This window comes from Sturnira hondurensis, unplaced genomic scaffold (assembly GCF_014824575.4).
Source record: "Sturnira hondurensis isolate 20B ecotype Veracruz unplaced genomic scaffold, ASM1482457v3 Scaffold0014615, whole genome shotgun sequence".
In the NCBI taxonomy this organism is placed as follows: domain Eukaryota; kingdom Metazoa; phylum Chordata; class Mammalia; order Chiroptera; family Phyllostomidae; genus Sturnira; species Sturnira hondurensis.
The window spans coordinates 1576708-1589405 of record NW_028087246.1 but is presented as its reverse complement, the minus strand read 5'-3'; the positions used below and the strand labels follow the sequence as shown (position 1 = coordinate 1589405).

Below are 12698 nucleotides of genomic sequence, written 5' to 3'. Positions count from 1 at the left end.
CAGGCACACATCACATAGCGATGTTTGGGTCCCATAAGATTATAATGGCCCTGGCCGGTGACTTGGTTATAGTGTTGTCTCTTACACCAAAAGGTTGTAGGTTGGATTCCTGGTCAGGACACATACCTAGATTGCGAGTTTGATCCCCTGCCAGGGCACGCATGGAAGGCAACTGATCAGTGTTTGTCTCTCACATCGATGTTTGTCTCTGTCTCTCCTTCCATACCTCCTCTTTCTCTAAAATCAATAAACAAGTCTTTGGGTGAAGATTTTTTAAAAAGATTTTAATGGAGCTGGAAAATGCCCATCACCCAGTAATGTCATAACCATGGTAACATTGGTTAGTGCACCACCATGTTACTCATGTGTTCGTGGTGATGCTGGTGTAAACACACCTACTGCACTGCCAGCCATATAAAAGTACACATACAATTACAGCAGCAGGGTGTACCACCTAGACTTACGTGAATGCACTCCGTGGTGTTCGCACAACAACAAAATCTCCCAACTCTTCGTTTCTCAGAAGGTATCCCAGCGTTAAGCAGCGTATGACTGTAAATCCACATTGTTAATGTTCTGCAAGGAGTCATTATAAGTTATGGGGCAAAAGAGCTCTTGGTCAAATACCATTGACAAATGCTAGGAAAAACTAAAGTTCCAGCAGTTTCTTTAGTGAGGCTACCTGGAGCTTTTGTACATTCTAGAGCCTTTGATATGCTATATACGTTTGAATCTACCAGAGGAGGTAACATACAGTATGCAGGAACTCTCACTTATTTAATCAAGGAATCCTTTTTTCATAGTACTGATCCCATTCTGAAGGACATGGTGTTGGAGGAATCCTGTTACATGTGGTCATTTTAAGTGTAACTGTGAAGTCGATTCTAGTTCTATTTGATTTAATTATTTTACAATTCTGACAAGTAGAATCTTTTGGGGAGGTGCAGTTTATCTTTGTTCTTGTTTGTTTCAGTTTAGTTTTATAAAATTATCTAGGACATTTTTATACTCTGGTATTTGAAGGAAGTTGGATACTTAATTCAGGTTTTGAAGTCAAATTGACCTAAATTTGCTTCTTAGGTGACTTTCGGAAAATTACTTACCCTCTCTAACTCTCAGTTTCTTTGTAAAGATTATTTTGCATTGCTGTTGTTTTGTTTATGTTTTATTTTTAGGATTAAGAGGATTATATGGGATAACATATATAAAATACCACTCTCCCTGGAAAACAATAGGTGCTTATCAAACTAATCTCATTTTCTTTCTTTTTGACCTCTTTTACCTCAAGACGGGACTATTCTTGTTCTACAAGCTTTTCACACCATTTATTGTACTGAAACTTAAAGCATACTAAGTTTTAAACTATTGCACCTAGTTAGTCTTAACTTTTATTACAATGTCAGATGAAAGTATTGACTTAGAATGACAACAAATAATTTGAAAACCCAGCTATATCAACTTTATTTAAGGGTTTGTGTTTTGTTTTTAATATTTTCAGGAAGCAATTAATTTGCTAGAACCGATGACAAATGACCCTGTGAACTACGTGAGGCAAGGAGCTCTCATAGCTTCAGCTCTCATCATGATCCAGCAGACGGAAATCACTTGTCCAAAGGTGAGCAAACAACAGATCTCTAGAATAGAGGTGGTTCAGGCTTTTCTTTAGTAACTTATCTTCTTTTGAGGACATTTTTACCTCACATATGGTGAACATAGAACTCAGGAATTAAAGAGGTATGAGAATGGGAAAACTTAAAATATATAATACTCTTTAAATGCAGTTTTTATGGATCTTTGGTCACTTTGTTGATTCAACTTTGTAACTGTACTTGAAAAATGAGAACTTGTGAGTTGATGAAATTGTAAAAACTAACTTTAATTTTTGCCTCCTACTGTCCTTCTAAAATTTATTCAGTGAGATAACTTGTTCCTCTGATACAGAGTGTAAACTTGGGTGGCCCATGACTTTTCCGATCCATCCTCAGTCTCAGTTTACCAATGACTACATCCAGATTCTCTGTTAGAATGTGGTTGTCCTCTTGGGTGATCTCTGTGGCAGGGTTTCAAATGGCCCCAGGACATTTTTCTTTTCTTTTTGACCCAGGTCCATCCAAACAAACACTCCTACATATTCTGCCTTCTTGTAGGTGGGAGTGTAATAGGCTCTCAGTGCAGCTTAGCCTGCTCCTTTTGTCTCTCCCATCCTCTCTGCCCCCTCCTCCCCTCTCCCTTCTTCCTTCCACCTGTCTTTTCTCTCTGCTTATGCCTCACTCAGTAGCTAATGGCTCTTACTGTCAGTTCACAGTGACTGCTGGTCATATTAAGCTTTCCAGGTGGTCCCTCTGAAGCCCATTTTGTTGAGACACAGAAAATGCATAGATCTTATTTACATGTAGTAAAAATCACCATGTTTGATACATAGTACATAAATGCAATAGTTTGTGCAGTAATCTCAGATCTTTTAATTCTTAACTTAAAATTAGGGCAGTTAACAGCCTTGTATTAAGTCTGTATTGACAGCAGGGGGGTGGAATTGGCATACTGCCATCTGCCCCGTCAAAGCAGCATCCTCCTTGTTAGCAAAGTGCATTGATTTGGTGCAGAGGTGGGTAGAAGAGAAAAATTTCTAGAACTCATCGATTATTCATTCTCGTTTTCTAGAACTTTATTTAATAGATATCAGTTTCTAAGCAGTTGCTATCATGTTTGTTTCCTTTATTCAGTGCTGCTTTCTCTTTGTCAAAATCATTTTAAAACTTCCAAAAATCGTACTGTTTATTGCAAAGATAGACTCAGTCTTCTCATCCTGTTTTAATTATTGTCTTCTGAAACAAACATTTTTCAGGCACCTCATTTTTTTTTCTGATTTCTGTTTTAAATATAGCAGTTAGATTATAAGTAGCTTTCACATATTTTGCTTTTGATCTTCTTCTAATCACAATGTCACTGAAGAAGGAAGTTTAGGCCATAGAATGTATCTTCCCTCATGGTAATTTATAGATATTTATTCATTTTGACCCCACCTGTCAGTTTCACATTATTTGTTTTGTGAACAAGATAATGTATTACCATCTTCCCATCTCTGCTGTAGGGCTTCATTGATTTTACAATCATAAGCTCTGTACCAACAATGGCAGTGTCTTTAGAATAGGAATGGGGTAGGGTAGACTGTGTAGTTTGAGAAAACATTCAGCTATTTGTTCTAATAAGTAAATAATTTTTTATATTTAGAGAAAGTAAAATAAATATAGCAGTTTAAATAATTTTAGTATTTTTAAGTAATTCTATAAAATATTGTTGAACCAAGTCTTAGCTGTTGTGAATATGCGGGATACACTTCCATCTTCAGGTTGTATCAGAATCTTAGGTATTAAGAATGCTAAACAACAGTTACAGCTGGTAGGCCTTGCCACTGATACAAACTTGGTGGGAAAAGTCATGTGTGTCCCCAGACTGCAAAAGCAAAACTGTATGACAGTATAAAAGTCAAGTGTTCTTTCAGAAACACTGTCCCTTAGAGTGATGTTGTGCTCAGCTCATGAATTCTTAAAGTTCTTTTGTTTGCTGCTATTAAGCATGTGATAAAGAGTTTTGTGGACTGTAATCTCTATTGTCTCTCTTTTATCTGATAGTTGCTAATATGACAATATTAACAGTCTTTTTTGGTGGTATGAACATTTTGCTGAAAAGGAAAAGCTGTTAACAAGTTTGAAGTGAAGTTCCAGAGGCTACAGAGTCCTAGTTACAGGGTTGTAAACCACCAGTCCATGAAATAAAATGGAAATGCCTCAAAATCAAAGATCAAGTGTTAATTTCATCAAAACTATTGCATCATCCTTAAAAGAATCAAAACAGGACATTTCTCAGATATTTTGTGAGATATACAGTGGAAACTTACAAAGGGAATGTTTTATGTAGTCACGACACAGATCACATCCTTTTACGGAATGCCTGCCGTCTTAACACTTAGCTCTACACATTGTGGGCTTAGTTTAAGGAACTCAGTACATCTTTGCTTTCCTCTGCCGGTTTCTTTGCTCACACACTCTCACAGACATAGACCCAGCAACATGTGTACACCCCTAGGTGATTAAAAACTCAATTTAGAAAGCTTTTAGACCAGAGGCTCAGAACCATTTAACTGGAATAATCTCCTTTGGACATTAACTAGAGTAGGTCCTTGGAGCTATTTTCTCTCAAGATCCCTAAGTCTATTCTTTGTGAAGGATCTGTCTTTTATTTTTCTTTTTATATGAAATCTGCCTTTAGTAGTTATTTGAACATGTGTGTAGTATCATCTATAGACTCAGATAAAAATATCACTCAGAATAGACCTGGTGTTCCCTGGCCTGCTGTCCTCTGTCCGAAGGTCGGCTACAGGAAAGCTGCTCTGCTCCCACCACTGAGCAGGTACCCTGTTTCGAAGTAGGATTATTTGGTCAGGCTTACAAAATTTTTTGATGTTCTAAAATAAATCCCAGTATGAGTGGATTAGGCTTTGTGAGCTATCAAGGTAACCTAGAAATATCTCTGAAGAGAATGTGTGAACTTATTTTCGGTTTTCACATATTTATTGAGGGCTACAGGGGAGGGCGCCTCCTCCCAGTCAGTGGAGCTGTTCACAGTTTCTTCAGCCCATTTCAAGCTTAGACCCTGGGGACCTTAGAGGGTGGCTGGGTCACACTGGGCATGTTCCCATCATCTCAGACAGGCACTGGGTAGTTGTAGGGTGTGACCTGGTTGATCATGGCCGCATACTTGGTGTAGAGGCTGAAGGAAGGCAGATTTGCAGTGAGGCCCCTGATGGTAAAGGATACAACCAGCACCAGCTCCTTGGCCAAGGCATTCCTGAGAATGGCAATGAGTCTCCTGCCATCTTGGTCTCGGCAGCCAGTGTGTGAGCTTTTATAAAATGAAATTATGAGCGTGAAATTTTACTATTATATGGTGATATTTTATAGCATACCACATCTATAAATAATAATCTTTATTACCATACTATTGCCGTAAGAGAGGGACTTGGATTCTAACAGTGTCAGTGGTAGTGTAAAGGAAGGGCTGCAAGCATATAATACTAATAAAATTGAGAAGGGATCTAAAACATTATTTGGGCAATTGATAATGGGGAAATTATTAAAGCTTTGACTGAAATATCTTAAGAATAAAGAATTTTCATTCATTTTAGGTGTGTTGAACTTGAGATGATAGCGATTCCATTGGACATAAGATGAGAGCATAGCAAAAGATTCAGACTGAAGAAAGAGATTTGGGAACTAGTCACAAAAAAATTTTATGTGTGCAGCCCTGGCTGGCATAGCTCAGTGAATTGTGTGCCAGTCTGCGAACCAGAAGGTCACCAGTTCGATTCCCAGTCAGGGCACATGCCTGGGTTGCAGGCCAGGTCCCTAGTTGGGGGCGCCCAGGAAGCAACCACACATCGATGTTTCTCTCCCTCTCTTTGTCCCTCCCTTTCTTTCTCTCTTATTAAGAATAAATAAATAACATTTTAAAAATGCATGAATTTGGAGAAAGTAGATTTTAGATAATCATGCAGCAGAATGCATAGATCGCAGAGTTGCCTAAAATTTAATTGTTTCTTGTGAGTTTATTATCATAATATAAATTGAGAAATTAATATGATTTTCTCCTGCAAATTCTAGTTTGTTTTCTGTGAGGGGCATACTGTTCATAACAATGAAATTGACTCAGAAAATTATGACCATGGCCATGATTGCAGTGAGTCGTTTGTGATGGCAAGGAAGCCAGTCGTTTCACCCATCTTACTTCAGAGTTCGTTTTATAAAATAGAGGAGGTCACCAGATAATCTCGAAGTTGACTTCCAAATTTAAGATACTATTATAGCCTACAAAAATAATAACTCTTTGTGAAAAGTCATGAGAATTAAGTTCTGCTACATAAGTAGTAAAATGTGAAGGAAAATTTAAATGATTAAAAACTAGCTTTTTAATGTAGTACACTTGATATTAATTACATAAGCTCGTTATATATGTGTATTGTTTTTTTAAATACATCTTTCTGTTTCATTCGATGTTTTCCTATTGTTTTGGGTGCAACTTCATATTTAAAGCCTTATATTGTACATAGAGTGCTTTGTCCACTGTTCCTTTTTGTAAGTTCTTGAAATATTTTATAAACCTTTACACCATAAAATTTCCATCCTATATAAGGAAATGTAAGTGTTCTTCTAAAATAAGTTCAGAATCAAAGGAATTTGGTTGAACCAGAGTAAAAGCATTAAAACTTAGGATTTTTAAAACTAGAGGGGAATTCTGTGATGATCTAATCATGCTGGGTTCATAGTTAGAAAAAGACCTAGAGAAGTGAGTGGCTTACCAATGCTTACATGCTGGGTAATGGCAGATAGTTCATTGTTTTTCCATCGCATTCTGTTGCTGCCTGTGAATAAAAACTACAGCATATTTAAAGAGTATAATTTTGGCAGCAGCATTTAGGTTGCAGAGATAATGGGAGGACTGGTAGCATTCTGCCTCTGTATGGTAAGATAGCCATGCTCATGAAGTATAAAATGCCTTTTTATACATTACATTTTTAATACACACACACACACACACACGGTCTGTCCAGAAAAGAGTCCAGCCATTGTTAATATATCGAGAATGGTTTGTGTGGTGACATCAGTGTAACCTGGCAGCCCAGGAGAATGGACTGGAATGTGCATATATGAACAATAATGACTTCATTGTACTACTGGTCAGTGGGGGTAGTCGATGCTGTTGAGATGTGTGTGTGTACTGCGTGGCCATCACATTTAAAAAGACTGAGCAACAGTGGATTGAGCGCGGACTGCAAACCAAAGGGTAGCCAGTTCCATCCCCAGTCAGGGCCCATGCCTGGGTTGTGGGCCAGGTCCCCAGTGGGGCCTATGTGAGAGGCAACCATGCATTGATGTTTCCCTCTCTCTTTCTCCCTTTCTTCCCCCCTCTCTAAGAATAAATAAATACGATCTTAAAAAAAAAAGACTGAGAGAGTAGAGCAATGAATCTGCATCTAGTTTTACATTAAGCTTTGAACATTCCTCTTCAAAAACTATTCGGATAATTCAGAAGGCCACAGGTATGGGCAACTGGTGACTGGCAGCTTCATCATGACAACATGCCTGCTCATGTATTACTTGTAGTGCAGAGTTTTTTGGCAAAATATCAAATCACCCAGATGACTCAGCCCCACTACTAGCCCAGATTTGGTGCCCTGTGACTTTTGGCTTTTCCCCAAACTAAAATCACCTTTTAAAGGGAAGAGATTTCAGGCTGTTGATGAGATTCAGGAAAATGTGACAGGGCAGCCGATGGTGATTGGGAGAACTGTGTGAGGTCTAAAGGTGCCTACTTTGAAGGGGACTGAGGCATCATTGTCCTCTGTACAATGTTTCTTGTATCTTATGTCTTCTTTAATAAATGTCTCTTTTGTGTATATGGATATATACTTTCTGGACAGACCTCATATAAATATATATGTGTTAGAAAATGCAGAAAAGAATAAAGAAGCAAACAAATTACAGTAACCCCATCCTAAATGAGTCAGCACATGTTTGATTTGAGTGTGTTCCTTTTCATTAAGAGTAATTATTGTGACATGTCCTCAAAAATTAATGTATGTGCATAATAAATTTTTACTATATATGTGATGCACTTAATCCAAAATATACCTCACACAACTTCACTCAAGAGTAGTTTTACTTTAAGGTAAACCTGAAGGACCATGCTATTAAGAAGTCTGTAAGGTTGATGGTAAACAGAATAGCTGTAATTCACAGTCAGTGAAAGCTTTACTGTTCCCTTGAGCTGTTTAAGCCTGTTGACCAGCAGTGATGCCATATGAAGTTGTATTCAGCATTCCTTTGAGCCTGAATCATCCACTGTGGAGTGAGGGCTGAAGACTGAACTGGTGCTCCCACACCAGAAAAGTCATACCATGATTTCAGCTATGGAACTGTGTTGCTTTCAAATATGGTCGATATCCCTGTCTTTGAATGTTGTGAAATTCAGAACTCAAGTTTCATTGCCAGTTGAGCAATTTATTTTCTCTGCTCTAAAATGACACGGCAAATGAATAGTGTTAGTCTGTAATTCTTTTTCTTGTTCCTTCAGGTGAATCAATTCCGACAACTGTATTCCAAAGTCATCAATGATAAACATGATGATGTCATGGCCAAATTTGGCGCTATTTTAGCCCAGGGAATACTGGATGCAGGTAAATGTTTTTAAGTGTTAACTGTATGATGTAGAGATGGAGTCTGGGGTAAGTTGTTCCTGGAGAAAACTTGGCACCTACAGTTCATAAGAGTAATTCAGTAGAGTGCCTGCTCTGAGGGTTTGAGTCCCAGGGCCTTTCAGTGCTGGCTGTGTAACCTTGAGAAGTCATTTCCTCTTAGTTGTGTCTATTCTCTTTTCTTGTCAGGCCTACCTAGTAGTGTTGTGAGAATTAAAAATACATGTAGCCCTGGCTGGTGTAGCTCAGTGGATTGAGCGCGGGCCTGTGAACCAGACAATCGCAGTTCAATTCCCAGTCAGGGCACATTCCTGGGTTGCAGGCCAGTTCCCGGCAGGGGCCAGTTCCCGGCAGGGGAGATGCACAAGAAGCAACCATACATTGATGTTTCTCTTCCTCTCTCCTTCCCTTTCCCTCTAAAGATAAATAAATAAAATATTTTTAAAAATACATGTAAAGCAATTAGAACAGTGTCTCACTTGGCAAAGTGCTCAGTATTGACTGATTTTATTTTTGAATTCTCTTAGTACATATCAATAAACAAGTTGACATTGAAAATTGTAAGATATATGGTATATTTGCCTAATAAATTCATAGCACACTGTGCCATCAGGCTCCTGAATTCACACTTCTCTGCTACAGAATGGACTTGGGGTTCATTGACATATTCCTTAACTGTTGTTACTGGCAACATCTCAGTAGGGCATAAGAGAATGCACACACCTATTTCATTTTACAAGTATGTGATTCCATTTCTTACTGTACCTTAGCCATGTAGAATATAATTTTTACTTAATCTTTGCTAATTGAAAAATGAAGAATAGTATCTCAAGTTTTTCATGGTAGTTCTATTATCAGATAAACATTTCCTCAAATTTATTAGCCATCTGTATTTCTTTTCATAAAAACACAGTTAGCCATATTTTTATGCCAGTCATTCTTTCTTGATCAACTACAAATGTGTGTGTATAATTTTGAACGAAGGAGGTTGGGAAAATAATATTTTTCTTAAGGTATTTTTGCTTGTTTTTTTTAATCTTTTCAGGTTTTCTACTTGCTGAGTATATTTTTAACCATATCAAATTTTTCATTGTCCTTGTTTTATAATTTTGATAATCTCCCTTGAAAGTCTCTTTTTTTAATTACTCTCTTTCTGATTTATCTTTTTCTTGATTAGATTTGCTAGAGATTTCTCTTTTACACATCGATGCTGCTCTTTTTTTCTAAATTCTTTATTTTTGCTTAAACCTTTTATTTGGTTTTTCTTTTTAAGTTTTTGAGGCAAATATTATTCTCTTAATATATGTCTAGTAAGAGGTTTTTTGTTTTAGTTTTCCAAGAATTTGAGAGTTTTCTGCTTAAATTTTAGTGTTAACTACAATTTGTTTTTCTCTTTTTTCATTTAAAGACAGCTTCATGAAGCTGAATTCAAATAAGGGAAATAATATCCCATAGAGACTTTAGATAGAGGTAAACCATTCGGTTTCCAGTGGTGTTAATTCTCTTCCATGTATAAACAACACAGGCGTTGATGGGCCATTATTTCTCCCTCCTCACTCTTCATCACCGTCCAGTAGTTTTATTGTGTCTACATGGTATGTAGCATTTACATTTTCTTGTGAAGTCATATAGGTGTCACAGTTTAGGCCTAGTTTTATATTTAAATGGATTCAGTGCTCACCACCATTTTTAATTGCTGCTGCTTTTTCCTGGGTATCTGTACTAAGGCTTCACACTTAATTGGCTGGATTTTATCCTTCATTCTATGGGTTTTGACAAATGCATAACAACATGTGTCCACCATGACAGCATCGTACAGAATAGTTTCACTGCCTGAAAAATTCTCCCTGGCAACTGCCATCTTTTTACTATCTCTGTAGCTTTAGTTTTTCCTTTTCCAAAATGTTATATAATTGGAATTGTACAGTATATAGCCTTTTCAGATTGGCTACTTTTGATAATCAGTTTTTAAATAAGATTTAGGAGTAACATTTCACTATTCCACAACCTTTCTTTTCTTCTAGCTGCCACTTTTTGAAGTCTGTGGTTTTAGACTGCAGCTCTGTACTTGTTTGTTTAGTAAACTACAGCATTTGCAAGTTTTTACTGTGTTAGGTTTTGTAAGAACTGGAGGAGGATAATTCTGTATATTAGCTTTATTCTGCGATGTTTACTAGAAGTTCTCTCTCTGTTTTCCCCTCCTTTTCAGTCCCTCTCCTGCCACTTTTGTGTCTATTTGATTTGTCATGAACAAATCAAGTATGATGCTTCTGCTCTATTTCTCTTTTCATTTATAATTGTTTTTGCCTTTGGTATTTTAGTGTTTAATTCATAAAAGTCTGTACTGTCGTATTTGCTATTATGAGCATAGAACTATTCTCCTATCCCTTTTTACTTTGTTACTACTATCCATCCTAGCCTAGCCTACAAAACTGCTGCATTAGAAAAATTTGTGTTCTGTAGTCTGTCTCTTGGAAGTTCGTGGTAATAGAGAAAGTGTGGAGAGGACAGATTCAAAGGAATTAGTGAAGTTAGAACTCAGTCAATGATTTGGTCTCTTCAGGAAGAAAGACAGAATTAAGGTTTACAAATGAAGTTTCTAGAACTGTGGAATAACTATTAATAGGATAAACTTTCCCTTTTATAGTAAATCTCAGGCTGTTGGAACAAGAAGCTAGTTTAGTTTCCAAGACTAAAGAAAATGAAATTTGGCTTCAAAAGTTAGATCAAATATCATGTTCTCTACAAAGCCTTTCCTCCTCCTCCTTCTCTCCCATCTGGTCCTCACCCCAGGTGAGTAGGTATCATGCTCAGCTCTGTGCTCCCCATAGTACCCAGGTTTAGTACATCTTCCATGGTACTTTTATGCCTTGTTTTAATTATCCAAGTTCTGTCTTTTTCTCTAGACTGGAGACTCCTTGGGATTTTTTTTTTTTCATTAATTTCAAAATTCTCAGGCTATAGTAAACATTTGGTGAATTTGGAGGTTAGAGTAGGGATGAGTACAGCAGGCAATAATGTATGTAAATCATTCCTGTTGGAAAACAGAATTAAAGTATACCTGATTTTTTCCCAGATAAAATCTTAAATATCTGTGGTAGAGTATTAAGAAAATCTAGATTATTTGGTTGGAGAGAAGAACCCTGACTCTTATAAAAACTTTAAATGCTTTTTGGTTTAGCAAAGTTAGTGCTTACTTCCTGACTCCAAGCGAACTATGAAAACATCTGTGAGATGCTTAGATTAAGAGAAGTGTGAGGCACAGGATCCAGAATTGTTGGAATTTCAAATTAGGATGGTGATTAGGCACAGACAAGTGCCTAATAGTCCCTTTATGAAAAAAAATTTTTCTTTATTTATTTTTAGAGAAAGAGGGGAAGGGAGGAAGAAATAGAGAGAAACATTAATTGTGGACCTGTCCCACAACCCAACATGATACTCTGTGAACCAGCAACCTTTTGGTTCCCCAGGCAGGCAATGAGCCGCAGCAGCCAGGGCGACAAGTCCCATTTTTATAGGCTGTATTATGAACTAAAAGGTTTGTGTCTCAGAGTTCTGGGGTTCAGCATTGACAATGTTATCAGAAAGACCAGAGGCTGTAACACAGCATCCCATGAGCCAAATATGACTTAAACATGTTTTGTCTCCCTAGCAGAGTTTGCAAAATTTTGGATAAAATCCAGATTCAAGTCTGTTAAAAAAAACAAACAAACTACCTGGTGACCCTAGATTTATACCCCCAGTAACATGGCCTCTTTAAATAGGACCTGAACTTTCCAGTGTGCTTCAATCCTTACTGCTTCCAGCCTGGGTTTTCTCATGCTTACCTGACTGGTTCCTAAAGGCATTCCCATTAGCAATCCCTAATAGCTTCCTAGACTCTCAGTGTTACAATGCCCAATAAAGATCCAGCTGTCTACCTGATGCTTGGATCTTAGCTCTTGTTCACTAGCCTTCAAACTTCCTGTGTACTTCTTCAAGGGATGGTCTAGAGGACATGGCAGTAGGTAGCTGAACAGGTCAGGTTCCAAGCCACATACCATCTCTACAGCCCAAACTTCTGATTAACTAGAATTAGAATTTTTAGGTATTATGCTTTCTCAAAAAAAATTTTTTTTCTCAATTGAATCGAGAATGGGAAATTAAAAATTTCTTTGGTTGGTGGTAACGCTCTACCACTAGCTCTAAGGTTCCAGTACTCGAGTTCAAACTCTAATTTTGTCAATGGAGAAAAAGACTTTTAGAGAGAAAGTGGACCCTGGCCAGATAGCTCAGTTGGTTAGAATAGGTTTCAGGTTCAATCCTCAGTCAGGGCACATAAAACAAACCACCAATGAATACCTACATAAAAAAGTAAAACAACAAAGCAGTGTTTCTCTCTGTCTCTCTCTCTCTTTCTCTGTTCCCCCTCACTTTCTTTCCCTCCCCACTTCCTTTTTCTCTCTAA

The 12698-nt window shown here is 37.5% G+C and overlaps 1 protein-coding gene across 2 annotated transcripts in view; it reads left to right on the top strand.

Moving 5' to 3' along the window:
* The window catches only part of PSMD1 (proteasome 26S subunit, non-ATPase 1), a 98639-nt gene that overhangs the window by 70371 nt on the left and 15570 nt on the right, over positions 1-12698 (top strand). For both annotated transcript variants that reach the window (XM_037063550.1, XM_037063549.1), the window contains exons 18-19: positions 1499-1615; positions 8131-8233. In XM_037063550.1, the coding sequence (XP_036919445.1) occupies positions 1499-1615; positions 8131-8233 (220 nt within the window). The remainder of the gene's footprint in view (positions 1-1498; positions 1616-8130; positions 8234-12698) is intronic.